The 16,778-nt window shown below is 35.5% G+C and overlaps 2 protein-coding genes across 2 annotated transcripts; one reads left to right on the forward strand and one right to left on the reverse strand.

Annotated features, from left to right (window-relative positions):
• Positions 1–8,025: 8,025 nt before the first annotated feature.
• On the forward strand, positions 8,026–12,948 carry LOC127075979 (TMV resistance protein N). The gene is made up of 5 exons (XM_051017529.1): positions 8,026–9,400; positions 9,535–10,633; positions 10,732–11,007; positions 11,106–12,164; positions 12,383–12,948. Exons 1-5 carry the CDS (start codon positions 8,901–8,903, stop codon positions 12,848–12,850), a joined length of 3,402 nt encoding a protein of 1,133 aa, XP_050873486.1. The 5' UTR covers positions 8,026–8,900; the 3' UTR covers positions 12,851–12,948.
• A 17-nt stretch (positions 12,949–12,965) lies between these two features.
• Positions 12,966–16,381, reverse strand: LOC127075980 (ferric reduction oxidase 2). The gene is made up of 8 exons (XM_051017530.1): positions 16,120–16,381; positions 15,930–16,020; positions 15,621–15,818; positions 15,296–15,530; positions 14,718–15,045; positions 14,358–14,601; positions 13,495–14,201; positions 12,966–13,417 (listed from the first exon to the last, which is right to left on the reverse strand). The coding sequence occupies exons 1-8, from the start codon at positions 16,313–16,315 to the stop codon at positions 13,278–13,280; spliced, it is 2,139 nt and encodes a 712-aa protein (XP_050873487.1). The 5' UTR covers positions 16,316–16,381; the 3' UTR covers positions 12,966–13,277.
• Between the last annotated feature and the right edge of the window lie 397 nt (positions 16,382–16,778).

The raw sequence follows: 16,778 nt of genomic DNA on the forward strand, positions 1-16,778 counted from the left end.
GCCATACTGTAGTAGCTGTTTTCCATTGTGTTGCTCACGATTTGATTTGCGCACCTTGCTTATGCTTGTAGGTAACAACATAGGATGTATCGACAATGTTCTGTCCGAATGATGTTAGATGCTTGGACAACTTGTCTCCTATTGCGTTGGAATTCAAAACCGTCAAATATATCTTTAGCATCATAGCAGGGTTTTAAACCGACGTTTAACTGTCAAGCACACGTTACAGGTGCATGAAGGTTTGTTGTCATTTCAGACGGAATCGGTCCATCCAGAGAATTCTGGCTCAAATTCAATGTAGACAACTTTTTTGCAATTGTGAAATTTGAATCGGACTAGTACCATTAAGCTTGTTCATCAAGACTTGAAGACTGATAAGATTTCCAAGTTCTGGTGGTAATGCACCAGTCAATTGATTCTCAACCAAACTCATCAAGGCCACTTTCTTACAAGAACCTGATTCAGGAGGTATCAAACCTGTCATCTGATTATTATCCAGCCCTATGTATGTCAACTTATGTCCGGCTTCATTGCAGGTACTCGAAAGAATCTCTCCTGTCAAAGAATTTCCACCTAATCCTAACCTGACTAAATTATGTGAAATGTTTACAGGTACAGGCCCTTGCAACCTGACTGTGCAAAGCTAGATCTTCTCTCTATCTGACATGTTGGATAACTGATCCAATGGCCACGAATGATTCAATAACAACTTGTAAAATTGCAGATGAATTCAAGTAAAATAACCATGTTCTGATTTGAATAAAACCAAACTTAGCCTCATCCTTCAATTGTATCCTTCAACTGTTATAGGCTTTAATAAAACCAAAACTAGTTGATTTGAATGTAACAACATTGAATAGCGTGCTCTGAGTTCTCAACAAAATAATCATGTTCTAATTTCAGTCTGTAGGGTCAAAACAAAGCTTAGCCTCGTCCCAAGGTCCATTGATCTCAAACCTGTACTCCTGTAACGAGAATAACATGATGGCAAACACATGTAGTCTTGATGGAAGCCGAGAAGCAATAAAAATGGAGGCGACCATAGAAGCATTTACGGATATACAACGGGTTGATGCAAGATTCTTCAGAACCCCCAGAGTTTAACAAAATGGTGAGCTTCTTGATCTTGGCTCAAGCCTTTCATGTGTGTTACAGATTGGTGAACTTATGTAGAACTGTTGTAATTGGTTTTATGCAGGATTTTGAGTATGACATATTCTTGAGAGCTACATCCTTAGAACCTGTACCGTGCAACCGATCCCTCGATGTATGCTTGTATTGTTCTTGCAACATCTGCTTCTCTTGTTCATATTGATATCAATGCCTTGCAACACTTTCCGACCAGAAGAATCTCGTGGAGGCCCGGTAACTGTGACGCTGTTTTCTGTCCACGTAACTTTAGCTCCCATCCTTCAAGAACTTCAGCAAATTTTACATCTCCCTGTAAACTGCTCGTCCCGCAGCCTATAACCGTGATAGTTCCAACGGTAACTTCTGCACCGGCTAGGAAGTAATTGGCGCTAGAAGCATCACCTTCAGCTTTAAAGTCAATCCAACATAACAGAACCGAAATCAATTTATCAATTATCTCAATCTCAACGTCGCTAAGAACCAACGGTGTTGTCATAAGCAAAACAGTTAGGTACTGACTGCTAATAGATCCGGACATTTTCACCTGCAGCAACCAAGGCTGCCGTCAAAGGACGCATTGCCGTACCGGCATTTCCAAGGAATAAATTAACTTCATCTTTAGATTCTCTACACGTGGGAAACAATCCCCCACTGCCTTCCACAACTGCTTGTTTGGTTGTTTTCTCGTCTCTATTAGTGTATATTCATGTTATAATTTATGTTATTGAAGTGGTTGGAAGGTTTTGTTTTGTGTAGGTTTTTGGTAAGTTAGAAAATGTTCCTCAGTTGCGTGAGGTCAGAATGAAGGTCCTTTGAAGGCTTGTTGGTTAATAAGGAGTGTTGGCTTGTTAATGTTGAAATTCTATGGACTTAATGTTGCTCTGTTACGATTGTGGTAGGATGGATGTTATCATGGAGCTATTGTGGTTCGGAATATGATCATAGGCCGTGTGAATTTGGATTGTAATTTTTATAGTCTGAAATTGAAAATGAATGTATGGTATTAATGAATGGATGAAAATTTGGTTGATCCTTGATTTGAAATGGGTGTTTGGTTATAAAATGGATATGGATTCTTAGAAATGATCCAAGACTAATTTAAATATCAATTTAAATAATAAAAAAAATCAGTAAAAAACCAAATTAAAATCAAATTAATCTATAATTTGTTAAAATTACTTTGATATCAATTCTAACATTTATTTGAAAATTAAAATCAATTAGAGTTTGAATCATTAGTAAAATAAACAATTAAGATTAAATTGAAATTTGGAATTTAACTTAATTCGAAATTAAAATCAAATTGAAAATTAAAAAGTCAAATAATTAAAATCCATTTTATAATCAAAAGCACCATGATCAAAAAGGCCTAGACAATGACCAATGTGTAACAAAAATATGGATTTGGGAATGGTCGGTTGCCTTTGGTCATGAATGTATGCAAATGAACTTTAGGCCAAGTGCCAAATAAAAATGAAAAAATGAAAAAAAATTCAGGACCAAAATCGGGGTATGACAGATAGGTTGTTTCCTAAATCATGCAAAGAACTTAAACCAATACAAGATCAATTCTCTTCTTCTTTTTGGCATGGCAAGTTGTTGGAACTTGGTTCACTAATCAAGACTTCTAACTTGTGTTGTTTGCCTACATTATTATTGACCGGCCTCAGATAGTTGTGACTTCTACATAAGTCCAATTACGATTGCTTAACATAGCGCTAAATTTGCCTTATGGCACACTAACTACTAACACTAACTATTAACCATTAACATTTACTTTTTGCTCTTTACTTTTATGCAATTTACTATTCTTGTACATATTATTCATTTGCTTTTCCCTTTGCTCATTAGAGCACATGTTTATGTTAATGCAATTTGCCTTTTGCTCACTTGAGCACATAATTGTGTATATATTATTGTGCTTGTGTTTTGTTTTGATTGTTGTGGACCAAAATAAAAAAAAATGGACAAAAGGACTTAGATTCTAGGACATTCCCTATGCAAATTGGAGTAAAGGACCTTAATGTTGAAGATGGATTTGAAAGGACCAACTTCTAAAACTCTTCTTGTCCATTCATTGTTTATTTTGATGGAACCTTTTGATGTGTGTGTTCTTGTGCTAGGGATTCCAACTTTGAGCCAAATTGAGGAACCATTACCATGAGCTTTTAAGAGAGAGGGATCTAAGATACATTGAGGAGCCTTCCAATAGTTCATTTGATTGTTGATTGCTTGAGTTTATGCTTATGTGATGGCTTATTCCAAAGGATGGGAGCTACTTGGATCATCCATATGATCTCAAGAGAGGAACTCCATTGTGGTCTCATTCTTTATCCCTCACTTCTTGTATGCTTAGGACTCTAGCCTTTCTTCTTCTTCTCTCTACTCTAACCCTAGCCAAAACTTTTGTGCAAACATTTAACACTTGTTTTCAACATTAGAAACCTAAGCCTTATGCTTTTGATTTTCAAACTTTCCTTTCTTAATACTTATTTTGAATTGAACTTCTAAATCAACTTTGACCATATTTTGTAAATACTTTTCATTGGTAAATACCACTCATTCAAATGTCTTTTTGTGGTTTCAATGGCCACACCCTTAATCAAAATTCTTCATAACCTTTAGTTATTAGGTTTGAGTTATCCTTGAGGTAGATGTAATACTCACCTATATCCTTAGTGATGGACAATGAGTCTTCCATGCTTATTATAGGGTTAACCCCTCATTAGCATGTTAAAGCTATCCTCACATGGTGGATTTGTGGTTTTAGGTTGAGTTTTCTCCCTTGGATAACAAAAGGCCTTAAGGCTTTTGGACCAATCAATTCACCAACTCATTTTGAGATTTTTACCCCGAATTACGAGGTTTTGATCCTAATCTTTTTTAAGATGGTACGTAGGCAATGGGTTTATCCATCCAAACACAAAATGTAAATAAACTTGTATATTCTTTTCTCATCTCCTCAATCATGTTTGCACAAACAAATTTTCACAAAATACCAACCTTACAACAAGTATGAAAAGGGCTCCCTAGGAGTACCTAGGATGTTTTGGGTGCCTAACACCTTCCCATTGCATAACCAACCCCCTTACCCAGATCTCTGACATTTTTACTAGTTTTTGATTCGATAAAACTTTTAGGTTTTTGTTCGCTTTCTAACCATTCCTTTGGATAAATAGAAGTGCGGTGGCGACTCGACTTGTATGATTTACCTTAGATTTAGTCAATATCTCTAATGGTAACGAATACCCCGCTACAGGTATGAGATCGACAAAGCCTATTTAGACATGTGAGTGCTTTGAGGCCGAGTTGGCACGATCACCAAGTATGGTGGGGTTAGAAAATTGGACAGTCGGGTTGTCTTCCACCTGTCATACCCTAATTTTTAACCCTAAGATCCCACATATCATCTGTATTCTTGCATACAAACAAGATCACATCTTGGTCTTCTTCCTGTCATCTTTGGGTTTGCCTTTTACAGGGATCATCAAGCACCACTTTGTTGGCGTTTTATCTTTGTGTTTATATGTTCATTTCTTATCTAACCACTAACCAAAATAGAAAAAATATGTTTGTTTCTTTTAAGTTTATTGTGCAAGGTAAGGTTTCCCATAAAGAACGTCAAGCATGGCTCCTTAGCTAGGGTTTGTTTTGATTCCTCAGCAAAGTGTGTTCAACTATTGATTCTCAAGAGGCTTATCTCTCAGTAAAGTCCGTTTATGTTTTTTTTTACTATAATATGAAATAAAATCAATCAGAACGTGGGAGAAAAGACCACATAGTTCTGTTAGAAATGCCTAACACACATGACCAAAGCAATCTGAATCAATAGAAAAAAAGCTACAGGGTGATGTCATAACGCTCAAAAGCTTAATAACAAAGCAATAAAAGCCCCATAAAGTCGGGGGGTTCCCTCAAATGCTTCAAAGTGTACGACCAAAGTAATTAAAACCCCATAAAGATGGTGCATTGCAAAATGATGATAAACTGTCTCATCCCTCTCTTGGTAGCTATCCATTCCAGAGGTTGAGATGAGTCCCTCTCACGTCAAGCTTCATTATTCTTTGATACCTCGCCCATGAGCAATTTCACCTTGTCCATGCCAAGAGACTCAAAAGTTCTAGTGGTGGCTTCCATCTCCAAGAAAGAAGTGGAAGACCTTCTAAGCACCTTAAGGTACCGATCACACTCAATGGTAAGAGCCTGTGAACGATATTGGAGTTCTTATTTATCCTTCTAAAGCCAGTCAAATACAAATACTTCACCACAGTCAACCCCACTAAAATCATTAATGGAAGATGCCTAGCAAATATAGTTAACCAAATTTGATAATTCTTCCTCTTAAACGACCTCAATTAGACAGACAAAATAAGAATAATCTTCTTCTAAAATAGAAGCCCAAACTTCTCTTAAAATATGCAGACTTGAGTGAGCCAGGAAGACAGGAGGCAGAGTCCTCAAGGTAAAAGCCAGACCTCATAGAACACGTGACCTCCCCTTTAATTTCTCCTAGAAACTAGGGAGAACCTAGTTGAAGGTCTCCCTTCTTCAAGAGCTTCATCTTCGCAACTAGAGACCAAATCCTCTCCTTCCCCATACGGGTATAAACCCAGATTATCATTTACAACATACTTAATACATGAACCCTGGACTTCTACAGGCAAAAAAGTTAGAGTAAACTGCATCAATGCTCCAACAGGGTTCCCCAAAGTATACGCCACCCTTGGCGTTGTGGTATGTGAACTACTGACCATATTCTAAATAAATTGGGAGACCGTCTTCATCTTTCGAATTGTTTCTTCACACTTCATGGAATCTAAATTGGCGAAGGCCAGAAACCCTGTAACAGGGTTGGCATCTACCAACAAACGAGTCTCGATTAATTGCTTCAATTGTTTCTTTGATGTCGTATATGGGGGAGTGACACCACTGACGTAACCTAATTCCATAACGAAGGCCAATGGCTGCTTCTTTAGGTAAAGTTATTCATTAAACAAGTATTTTCCCTTGTAAACATAAGACTCATTCCAGTAAATAAGTGACCATGGCACCAAAACTTGCAGAACAAATCAGTACATCTGTAGTTTGGATCGGTTTATATGGAATAAACCTTTTTATGAACACTTTCATTCAAGGGAATGCTAAAAAAGAATAGATCCTTAAAATGTTTCACACTATCAAAGTAAACATCGAAAAAACTATTAACATGTCCTAAGGAAATCAAGCCTTGTCCATGTGCATGGTTCGTCGTGTTATGCCAAGCCTTAAAAAACTAAAAGAAGAGTCGAAAGTTCGACACGCCCCCTAATTTTACACCAATGCTTGAAAACCTTGTTAAAAGTTCAGTCCACTAGATAGAAAGAGCAATCATTAAGTGGTTCAAGATGTCGACCTTAAACTCATTGAATGGGAGGCGAAAACCCAAGATGAAGAGTAAGCACTCATAAATGGGGATGACACACCCATCATTTTCACTGAATACCCTCTTATACTTACCTAGATTCAACACCCTTTAGTCAAAGAAAGGTCTCGCGTCACCAAAGACATGATCAAGGCTGCCTTTGTAAGAAAAAGTTGAAGCAGTCTCCAAAGTCTATGGGTCCATCCAAACAGTTGAGATATATTTTTGCACTTTCTGGCGCATGAAAAGTAAAACCTCCATAATAAGAAATCCTACACAAAAGACACAATAGAGGGTAAAGCATGATAAGGAACCTCAACTAAGGAAGAAAATGACAAAGAAATGAATGTTACCTTTAGAATAGTGAAACTAAGGGAAAACATCAAAGGAAACTGCAACACAAACGAATCCAAAGAAAATCTAAGAGTTTAGGAATTCTGATGGTGGTCACAAACAAGACGAGGGTAAAAAGGATGTTATAAAACTTCAATCAACAAAGTAGTAGGGAAAAAATAAGCAAATAGACTTTTATGAGTAGTCCTAGCACGAGAGCAGCGCGATCTTCTATAGTTAGAAAAGAAGAAATCACTACCAACATTCTAGATCTCCTTGAATGTCGCCCTAGATACTCAAGTATTCTAGGGTCAGAGGATCATCATTGATGGCATGAGAGGGGGAACACGTAAATGGTTCCACAACAAAAATACATATGTCATAGAAATACATTTAATGCGTGAATTTCCAATGCTAGTGGTGACCCATCGCTACTCTTCATTTGATCTAAATGATAGTTGACCCTGGGGCATGCACGGCAAAACCATTCCCTTGCAAGGCAGAGGAAAGGGCATTGGAGAAACTGTTATGGGCCGCCTATGAGGCCTAGTGAGATAGGCCAAAGAGTGAATGCTATTAAGGACTATGCACAAGAAAGAAAGACCATTGTCCTCTTGAACATAAACAATCCCAACCCTTAGCTCATCACACACCATCCAGATCAATCAGATGATCCTCAACATTCCACACAACATTCCACACGAAGCAGTTATAACCACCTTTGTTATATAAAGAGAAGAGTGCGTCACTTTACAGGTAATTCAAATCCATCTCCATTACTCAGTATTTCTATTCTCTCAATTTTTACGTTGGAGTGCTAGCCTTGCAAGCACACACCACGTCTCCGTACTAGAAAGTTCAATGCACTACATCAGAAGTTCAATCATACTGATCCATCTCATATTTTTGGTTTCCCGGTAGAACGAGTATTATTGGATATTTCACTTTTATTCTAATTTTTTTTTAATATATACTATTTTATTTTATATATTGACATACTTAATAAGTAACATATTCTTAAAACTATAGTGGTAAAGAGACTCGGCCGTTGAGAATAATTGTTTTATTTGTATTTTTTATAAAACGAGTTAAAGTTTTAAAACCACGCACATTATTATGTCCGTAATGTTCCACTCTATTATTTTGCAAATTTTTGCGAGCAAAAATTTTTGTTTAGATTGACTAAGATTTTTCTTCTGTGTCACCTACTTTTTTTTTCTTAGAGATTTTGAAGTACGGGCACCCCTACTACACAACATAAGTTGTGCAGCACTTAGGAGTCATCCTATTCTACTATGGATCACAATTGTTAATATCTCTTTCAGTTCATTTTTCTCTACATCACTACAATTTTGCACTGGAGACGTCAAAAACAGCAACTGAAATTGAAATGGTTCTCTCTGAGACAATTTATCAAACATGTAGAAGCACCACTCTCCCTCTCTTTTTGAAGAAATGGGAAATTGCTATGAAGAAACCTCCATAGCACCCTTTGAAAAAGAAGCAAAACCTTTATTCAAAGCAAAATTCTCCGAAGAACAGTTCTCTACCTCTATTTCACATCAATAATTCAGGTACTTTTTGAATTGATGGGTCTTTCTTTTTCATATTCCCTTTATCTTTTTTTCCAAGCAATGTGAAATTGCTAGGAAGAAACCTCCAAAGATGCATTTTGCTTTTATTAGGCATTACTCTTTCATCAAACACTGATTTGAGCCACCATAGATATCTTGGAGTTTGGTGTAATATAATTCAACAAACTAAGCAAAAGGAATATTGGAAAGCAAGAAAAAAGGGTTTGGTTTGGTGTTCCATAATATTGAATTATTGATGAACTTTATTTGACTAACAATTAAGTAGGTGAGGATTTCAAGCAACCAAACTTCTATGCACTTTCCTACATAGACTTATGACTTTGTATACACACTTGTGTAGTCAACTTTATCATTTATTAATACTCATTTTACATCAAAAAAGAAGATTGAATTGCATTGGCATAAAAACCAATATCATTGCAAGGATAATTCATAATTGAATGGCATCTATCACCACCAAAGATGAAGCCTCTTCATCTTCACCATCAAAATGGAGTCACCATGTTTTCTTGAGTTTCAGAGGCGAAGACACTCGCCAAGGTTTCACGGACCATCTTTTTGCTTCATTGGAAAGAAGAGGGATCAAAACATTCAAGGATGATCATGATCTTAAGAGAGGTGAAGTGATATCAGTAGAACTCAATGAAGCCATTCAAGACTCTATGTTTGCTATCATCATTCTCTCACCAAACTATGCTTCCTCAACATGGTGTTTGGATGAGCTACAAAAGATTGTTGAATGTAGCAAGAGTTTCGGTCAGGCTTTTTTTCCAATCTTCTACGGTGTTGATCCGTCTGATGTCAGGCATCAGAGAGGAAGCTTTGCTAAGGCTTTTAGAAAACATGAAGAAAAGTTCAGAAAAGATAGAAACAAAATTGAAAGGTGGAGAGATGCTTTAAGAGAAGTTGCTAGTTACTCTGGTTGGGACTCCAAGGGCTGGTTAGTAGAAATGTTTATGCTTATCATTTTTCACCTTGAATTTCCAAAATATGAATTGATAATCACTTGTTTTCTCTATCTGTTGCTAAATTTAATTATGGTTTAGTACAAATCTCCTTTCCGTCTTTATGCAGGAATGAGGCATCATTGGTGGACACAATTGCTGAACATATTCATAAAAAATTGATTCCCAAGTTGCCTGTTCACAAAGATAACCTTGTTGGAATTGATTCGCGGATAGTGGAAATGTATTCGCTTCTAGGAATGAGATTAAGCGATGTTCGCTTCATCGGCATATGGGGAATGGGCGGCATAGGGAAGACAACTATTGCTAGATCAGTATATGACACAATCAAAGACGAATTCAAGGTTAGTTGCTTTCTTGCAGACATTAGAGAGACAATTTCTAAGACAAATGGGTTAGTTAACATCCAAAGTGAACTTCTTTCTCATGTTACGATAAGAAGTAATGATTTTTATAACGTTCATGATGGCAAAAAGATATTAGCTAACTCATTCAACAACAAAAAAGTTCTTCTTGTTCTTGATGATGTGAGTGAATTAAGCCAATTAGAGAATTTAGCTGGGAAGCGAGAATGGTTTGGTCCGGGGAGTAGAGTAATCATCACAAGTAGAGATAAACACTTGTTAACGACACATGGAGTGCATGAAACTTATAAGGCTAAAGGCTTAGTGAAAAATGAAGCACTTAAGCTCTTTTGTTTGAAAGCCTTTAAAGAAAATCAACCTAAAGAAGAGTATTTGAGTTTGTGTAAAGAAGTGGTTGAATATGCAAGAGGTCTTCCATTAGCACTTGAGGTATTGGGTTCACACTTTCATGGAAGAACTCTTGAGGTTTGGCATAGTGCTTTAGAACAAATGAGAAATGTTCCCCACTCCAAAATACACGATACATTGAAAATAAGCTATGACGGCTTACAATCTATGGAGAAAAATATGTTTCTCGACATTGCTTGTTTCTTCAAAGGAATGGACATAGATGAAGTAATAGAAATATTAGAAGATTGTGGCTATTATCCCAAAATTGGAATCGACATTTTGATTGAAAGATCTTTGGTAAGTTTCGATAGGGGGGACAAAAAGTTGTGGATGCATGATCTGCTTGAAGAAATGGGAAAAAACATCGTGTGTCAAGAATCTCCTAATGATCCTGGAAAACGTAGTAGGTTATGGTCTCGAAAAGACATAGATCAAGTATTGACAAAAAATAAGGTATCTTCCTAATTATTGTTGAATTTTGTCTCTCATTTATGTCAATATAACACGACTCTATTGGAAGTTTATGTTTTTTTATCATCATTATTCAATAGGGAACTGATAAAATTCAAGGCATAGCTATGAACTTAGTTCAACCATATGAAGCAAGCTGGAACATTGAAGCCTTTTCCAAACTAAGTCAGCTAAGATTACTCAAATTATGTGAAATAAAGCTTTCCAGTGGCCTCAATTGCTTCCCTAGTTCACTAAAAGTTCTTGATTGGAGAGGATGTCCTTTGAAAACCCTGCCACAAACTAATCATTTGGATGAAATTGTTAACCTCAAATTATATCATAGCAGAATAGAACAACTTTGGCATGGAACACCGGTAAAGACTCTATCAATAACCTTTTCCAATTTATGCTTTTTGAAATTAGTTCAGTATCATCATAACAACTGATTTTTTACAATCTTAATTTTGTTCAGTTTCTTGAAAATCTGAAGTCCATCAATTTGAGCTTTTCGAAGTCTCTAAAACGATCGCCCGACTTTGTTGGTGTTCCAAATCTTGAATCATTGGTCCTTGAAGGTTGTACAAGCTTAACTGAGATTCACCCCTCCCTTCTAAGCCACAAGAAACTTATTCTACTGAATTTGAAAGACTGCAAAAGGCTCAAAGCTCTTCCATGCAAAATAGAGATGAGTTCCTTGAAGGGTTTAAGTCTTTCCGGTTGCTGTGAATTCAAACATCTTCCAGAGTTTGGCGAGAGCATGGATAATCTATTAAAGCTTTGTTTAGAAGAGACTGCAATAAAAAAACTACCATCTTCACTTGGATTTCTTGTATCCCTTGTTATCTTGGATTTAGAAAATTGCAAGAATCTTACTTGTCTTCCAGATACAATAAGTGAATTGAAGTCCCTCTTGATTCTGAATGTTTCTGGCTGCTCAAGACTCCGTAGTTTTCCAGAAGGTTTAAAGGAAATCAAATCTTTAGAGGAACTTTTGGCAAACGAAACTGCCATTGAAGAACTACCTTCATCTGTTTTTTATCTAGAAAACCTCAAAGTTATATCATTTTCGGGATGCAAAGGACCAGTTTCTAAGTCAGTGAATACGCTCTTTCTACCATTTACCGAGTTGTTAAGTAGTCCACAAGAACCTACTGGATTTCGGTTACCACCTAAGTTGTGTCTACCTTCATTGAGGAAATTAAACTTAAGTTACTGCAATCTATCTGAAGAATCAATGCCAAAAGATTTGTCCAACTTATCTTCCTTGGTTCTTTTAAATCTCACTGGAAACAATTTTGTTAGGCCACCAAGTAGCATTTCGAAACTTCCAAAGCTTGAATATCTTAGCCTAAACTGTTGTGAAATGCTTCAGAAGTTTCCAGAATTTCCATCAAGTATGAGGGTGTTAGATGCAAGTAATTGTGCATCATTGGAAACTTCCAAATTCAATCTATCTATGCCATGCAGTCTCTTTGCATCGATGGCACAGCGATACTCGCATTTGCCTATACTACTGAAGAAATATTTGGAGGTTTGCACCCTTGCTTCCCTAACCTTGTCGAAATAATGTTTTTGTGTTCATGCACGCATGTGTTTTCGTAGAGAATGATAAATGAATATTTATGATTAATATATTTTTAATTCTTAGAGTATTGTAACAATTGATTCTTTTGAACTTGCCTACCGACATAAGTATTTGAGAGATTTGTTGGAGAGTTTATTGAAACAGTTTGTGACATGTTCATACAGGCACAGGAACACGGTCTACCGAAAGCGAGATTCGAGATGCTTATCACAGGGTATGAAATTCCATCATGGTTCACACCTTCAAAATATGTTTCTGTTACAAATATGTCAGTCCCTCATAATTGTCCTCCAACCGAATGGGTGGGATTTGCTTTGTGTTTCATGTTGGTATGTTTTGATGATGAACCTGAGATATGTAATCATGAAGTGAGTTGTTACTTGTTTGGACCAAATGGTAAGCTGTTTATCCGATCCAGGGATTTGCCTCCAATGGAACCATATGTCCGTCACCTTTATATTCTCTATCTTACCATCGATGAATGCCGCGACAGGTTTTATGACGGCGGTGACTGCAGTGAAATTGAATTTGTCTTGAAAACTTATTGTTGCGGTTCTTTGCGAGTAGTGAGGTGCGGTTGTCGCATTGTAAGTAAGCAAGATGTTGAAGATATGTACAATAACCATTACTAGGCTCTCTCATTATAGTACCTCTGGTTTTTTCATATAGTGCCGTGCAAATGATGTTATGTTTTGTAATTTATAAACAGATTTTCATGATTTTTTGTATTCTTTTGGTTAGAGTTAATGGTTCAAATTTGAAGTTAAAAGTTAGACAGGATTTTACACCAGTTTGTTGAGAGGATTGATACATCTCAGAAACAAAAAACAAAATTTCGTTCATATGATATATGCTAGAAAATAAGGCCAAATTATTGTTGACAAAACAAATTTTACAGATTTTTGAATCAAGGCGATGAAAAATGAAATCCACAAGGCTAGTTGAGACCTCTAGCTTCTACTTTACACATTGACCATAAATGATCTGCACCCTTTTAATTCGAACGAGTAAAATCACCAGGTAAAACTGATTGATCACTTTGAATTAGAACGAGTAAAATCACCAGGTGAAACTGATTGATTCGAAATGCAGATTTTCAACCAAACCAGATGAGCAAATGGTCGCAACATTCTGTCTCAGTTGCTTAGGTCCTGATGCAAAAACTCCCACACTTGACCCTTTGATTTCTAATAGAAGTCCTGTAAAAAAGAAGAGTGATTTCAGTTCATAGAAAGGTTTCAGAATATCAGAATTTTTTTAAAGATAGATGACTTACGGCTCAAGTCAGGTCTTGCACCGTAGTGCACATTGGTAGTTTCAACAAGCGACTGATATGGAAAGCTTTCCAATTCTCTATCTGCATTATATATCATTGAATTTGGCGACACTGTCGGTGTCGACCCTTCCATGTTCTGAATCTGTTTAGCTTCTTTAGCATTTTGTTTCTTGTTTGAAAGCACCGCGACACTAGCAACAACAACTATCGACACACATATTGCTAGCATGTGAATGAATGACCTTAAAGGATACGAAAATATCTTATTCGTGTTATGATCAATAGGGAAAATATAGTAACGGGTAATGATCCCGATTATGATAAGGAAGATGATGAAAGAGGACGAGATTATAGCACCAAGCCAAATCCAACCGTTTGGACCTAATATAGCGTGTATTGGTGCATCGGTTGGATTCGGCTTGAACCATAGAGTTTGAGGATGAATTGGAATATCTGATTTAAACTCTTTGTCTCTTGTGATGTAGGCCTCAATTTGAAGTTGCATATCAGAAATGTCTTGTGGTGTGCTAGAAATCGGTAGGATCAAATCTAGCATTGAAAGAGATGAAGTGTTCTTGAATGAACAAATTAGAACAATGTTTGGTGTTTTGCATTTGAATGTAGTGCTAAGATATATTAGCTCTCTAATGATTGAGATAAATGGTGTGATGCCACTTCCTCCACTTATCATCACAAGTGTATCATGCCTAATCGAAAAACAAACAAAAGTTAGCATTGACGAAAAGTTAGTTCGTTAATGCAGTTCAAATATATAGTTAATTACGTTCAACAGACGATTAATGAACCTAATAAGATGTTGCAACACATTAACCATGATTATTATGTGTATATTTGATATAGACCTTAGGTAATTGGTTGAAGCGGGTCCATAAGGACCTTCGACGGATATTTGAAGGCGATCGATCGGGGAAGGATTTGAAAGCAACTTGTAGAGTTTTTTTGTCCAAGTTCCTTCACTTTTAATGACAACACTTAGCTTATCTTGCTCCAAGTTACTATTAGAAGTAATGGTAAATGGATGCCATTGCAACTTTGATATGCTTGGTACATTTATGAACATCACACTTGTCGGATTATAACTCAACTCTGAAAAATAAAACAATAACAATCAAATCTTATCTCACTAAATCGAGACTTAACCTGAGTCTGAGTCTATTACATCAGATAAACGATGTTGTATTCTTTAAAATAATGTTAATTACCATGACCCTTAGAGAAGTTGAGTTCAACAGCTTCGCACGGCAAAACACGAGCCGAAACTAAACGAACTCCGCGCCTGGATTGGAGGAACCGAAGGTATCGATCGACCATGAAGAGATAGAAACCGGGGAGCATAATGTTGGCAAAAGAAATGCCAACATGAAAGATGAAGAAGATGACGAAGATAATGTATAGGTTATGAGTATAGAAAAAGAGTTCAAAAAATTTTCTTCTAAGTTTTGGAATGGTTGCAACCCATAAGAACAAACCAGCAAGCAAAGATATCTCTCCAGCTAAATTTGATACTCCAATTTTGTTCCATTTTAGCATCTACAATGAATTAAATAAAACAACTTCATGTTAAAAATAATATTGAAACTACATTTAACTATTATACATATATAAAATATATCCCATGTATATTGTAAAAATCATTTATTATAATATAAATTTATTAATAAAAAAAATTATCAAAAAAAAATTATAAAAAACACTACACTCATATTTTATATCACACGTAAGCATGGATTATATATAATCTTAATCTTGTGATTATTATAACTAATGACAAATTAATTACCTGTGAAATTTGATTAGTAGATATCCAATAGATAATATAACAAACTCCATGAAGTGTGAAAACCGTCATGAGCACGTGCCCAACCCAAATATGGTACTTAATGGAACCTTCAGAAGTGAGCCCAAACATTGGTAGCACGGACGTGCCACGTGTCACAGGAAAAAACAACAACACTAAACATATGTTTCCGACAAGTCCTAACCTTAATCCCACACTCTCCAATTTCTCTTGCCACCTGTCACAAATAAAAAAACATAATCAGAAAATTATGTTATGATTCGAAATCCGTAAATTTCTAGTGATAATTACCACTTTGTTTACGTACACTTTAGGGCCATGTTCTTCCTTTGGTAATGATGCAATTGATAAAAAGTCATTATGCAAATAAGTTGCTAAGGTCCAAACAAGAAGAGCAATGAACATAAGCAAAAACGCTATTTCTGTGATTGAAACAATTCCAAGAGGACCTTTTACAAGCATTGGACGTTTCCATATAGTTGTTTCATGTTTCTTGCCATTGTCACTAATTAAAAAACACAAAAATTAGTTATATCAGTTAATTGTAAAAAAGAGACATAAATATTGGATTGCAGGTTCGAATCTGCAACATTGATTAAGAGAAGAAAAATGTTACATTTGATTTGATTTTGTGGCGATGTGAATATAAACACATCCCAAAGTGGCTATTAACAAGAGTGGAAAAGTATATATAAGAATCCTAAAACCTGAAATGAGATTAGAACATTATTAATCAACATGAAAACTTGAAATAAATCAATTATGAACACAATAATTGAATGAAAAAGAAGAAAAAAAAGAGTAACCTTGAACACCAAAATAAGTGGAATTAGTCTTTGCTTGAATTTTCGGAATCCATTTTTGTTTGAAAGTTGTTACAGGCATCATAATGAAAATGAAAAGTAAACCCAGAAACACTAAAAACACAAATAATCTTATAATAGATTTAACCATGGTGTATTTTATTTGAGAAGGTGATCTTTTCACATTCTCTTGAGCCATTTTTTTTGTTTGTTTTTCTTTTGGGTTTTGTCTGTAAATTGAACTGTTTCGAGAGAAGAAAGAGACACGATTTTCTAATTGATGAGAGAATCTTGAAATGAACTTTGGGTATTTATAGTAAAATATTAGAATTAGAAATATTATTATTCTAATTATAAAGGGACGATTAGTGATAAATAAGTATTTTATTTTCAAGTATAGACAGAATATAGACAAAATATTTATAAAGAATGTTTTGATTTGATGGACCTCTCTCACTCATTTTCCATGAATGAGATTATTATATATTAAGATATATAGTTGTGTAAATTGGTTAATTAGATTATTAAGGTATTACTATCAACTTTTGTATTTATTTTTTAAAATATATTCAAAATATACTCTTAAAAGTACAAATATCGTCAAAATTTCTTTTTTAAAAATATAAATTTTTTAAAATTTTGTTAAAAATAACTTTAGATAA

Source organism: Lathyrus oleraceus, chromosome 4, assembly GCF_024323335.1.
Source record: "Lathyrus oleraceus cultivar Zhongwan6 chromosome 4, CAAS_Psat_ZW6_1.0, whole genome shotgun sequence".
In the NCBI taxonomy this organism is placed as follows: domain Eukaryota; kingdom Viridiplantae; phylum Streptophyta; class Magnoliopsida; order Fabales; family Fabaceae; genus Lathyrus; species Lathyrus oleraceus.

What these genes read in the sequence shown, in the direction of transcription:
- LOC127075979 (XM_051017529.1), top strand. Translation starts at nt 8,901, where the DNA reads ATGGCATCTATCACCACCAAAGATGAAGCCTCTTCATCTTCACCATCA. An exon ending in GGTTGGGACTCCAAGGGCTG is followed by an intron (nt 9,401 to 9,534) that starts GTTAGTAGAAAT and finishes GTCTTTATGCAG; the next exon opens with GAATGAGGCATCATTGGTGG. An exon ending in TACTGAAGAAATATTTGGAG is followed by an intron (nt 12,165 to 12,382) that starts GTTTGCACCCTT and finishes ATGTTCATACAG; the next exon opens with GCACAGGAACACGGTCTACC.
- LOC127075980 (XM_051017530.1), bottom strand. Translation starts at nt 16,315, where the DNA reads ATGGCTCAAGAGAATGTGAAAAGATCACCTTCTCAAATAAAATACACC. An exon ending in CTACTAATCAAATTTCACAG is followed by an intron (nt 15,046 to 15,295) that starts GTAATTAATTTG and finishes AATTCATTGTAG; the next exon opens with ATGCTAAAATGGAACAAAAT. An exon ending in TGCAAGACCTGACTTGAGCC is followed by an intron (nt 13,418 to 13,494) that starts GTAAGTCATCTA and finishes TCTTTTTTACAG; the next exon opens with GACTTCTATTAGAAATCAAA.